This window comes from Didymella exigua, assembly GCF_010094145.1.
Source record: "Didymella exigua CBS 183.55 unplaced genomic scaffold M421scaffold_73, whole genome shotgun sequence".
NCBI lineage: Eukaryota > Fungi > Ascomycota > Dothideomycetes > Pleosporales > Didymellaceae > Didymella > Didymella exigua.
In genome coordinates this window covers 36,779-38,317 of record NW_022984847.1, presented here as the reverse complement: position 1 = coordinate 38,317, position 1,539 = coordinate 36,779, and the positions used below count along the sequence as shown (strand labels likewise).

General features: G+C 47.3%; 1 protein-coding gene across 1 annotated transcript in view; it reads left to right on the top strand.

Moving 5' to 3' along the window:
- Positions 1–1,306: 1,306 nt before the first annotated feature.
- Positions 1,307–1,539, top strand: part of M421DRAFT_44060 (uncharacterized protein) — a gene marked incomplete at both ends in the record, with an annotated part of 4,153 nt that continues 3,920 nt past the window's right edge. Inside the window, one exon of the mRNA XM_033594649.1 lies at positions 1,307–1,519. Within this exon, the coding sequence (XP_033442653.1) occupies positions 1,307–1,519 (213 nt within the window). The remainder of the gene's footprint in view (positions 1,520–1,539) is intronic.

Below are 1,539 nucleotides of genomic sequence, written 5' to 3'. Positions count from 1 at the left end.
AGGGCATCAACGCAACAGGGTGGGCTATTCCACCCTTCATCATCTTCAAGGGCCGCTATCACCTCTCTGCCTAGTACAAGGAGGAGAATCTGCCTCAGGACTAGGTTATTGCAGTCTCTGAGAACAGCTGGACAACAAATGAGCTTAGGCTGCAGTGGTTAAAGCACTTTGATAAGTATACAAAGAGGAGGGTTATAGGCGCTTATCGGCTCCTCATTATTGACGGCTATGAGAGCCACAACTCGCTCGATTTCCAGCAGTACTGCAAGGAGAACAAGATTATCACTATCTGCATGCCTCCGCACTCATCGCACCTCCTGCAGCCTCTTGATGTAGGATATTTTGCCCCTTTAAAGAAGGCGTACAGGCGCCAAGCCAAAGATCTTATGCGCAACTAGATCACCTACATCACAAAACTTAAGTTCCTACTATGCTTTATACGCGCCTATAATGTAGCAATTACTTCTAGTAATATCTAAGGAGGGTTTTAAGGCACTAGATTAGTCCTATTTAACCTAGAACAGGTTATAACAGCCCTTAACGTCCAGTTGCGTACTCCATCACCACTACTGCCTATTAACACTAAGTCCTGGCAGTTGCAAACCCTAAGCAATACCCTTAAACTAGGGTCGCAATTAACGCTTGTTAAGGAAAGGATTTAGAAGCATATAGATAGCTCACCAACGTCTATAGTAGAGGCCTTTAAGAAGGTCTCAAAGGGGGCAGCGATTATCGCGCACAAGCTAGTGTTGGCGCAAAAGGAGATCGCAGAGCTTCAAGCGGCAAACAAGGCTGCTACGCGACGTAGATCGCATAAAAGAAAGCGGGTTTAGGCAGAAGGGACCTTAATAGTTAAGGATAGAGCTCGTCTAACTGCTCTAAAGGAGTTTGGGGCGCGTAGTGATGGGAAGAAGGCAAAGAAGCAGGTACGCGCTGAAGGAGGTGAGCCAACTCAAAGGCGCTGCAGACAGTGCAATCAGACTGGGCATAACGCGCGTACGTGTAAGCAAGCAGTAGAAGTAGACTCTGAATAATATCTCGTGTTATATTGCTCTATACAGGGCCAAAGTGGGCTGTTTTGCGCCAGAATGGGGTGGTTTTGGTGGGGGCTTGGCAAAAGTGGTGCACGAACCTGTGTGGTGCACGAACCCGTGAGGTACGTTAGTAGTTATAGATATCTATATACTAAAGTTTAGTATATAGTTATAATACTTCCTTAGTAACTAACGTACTCCACAAGCGAGCTGGCCACCCAAGCGAGCTGGCCACTTTTGCCAAGACCACACCGAACTTCACTCTCCCTGTAATGCCTCAACGCAACAACGTAAAAAAGCCTTCAAATGAAACACATATACAGCTTGCCCTCCAGGCTATCCAGCAAGACGCGACACTAAGCGTGCGACGCGCTGCAGCAATATACCAGGTCTCTCAAAGCACCCTAGGCACGCGCCTTACTGGAACCTCTTCACGACGCGATTGCAAGCCCAACATGATAAGGATGACTAGTACTGAGGAGGAGGTGATTGTCCAGCATGTATT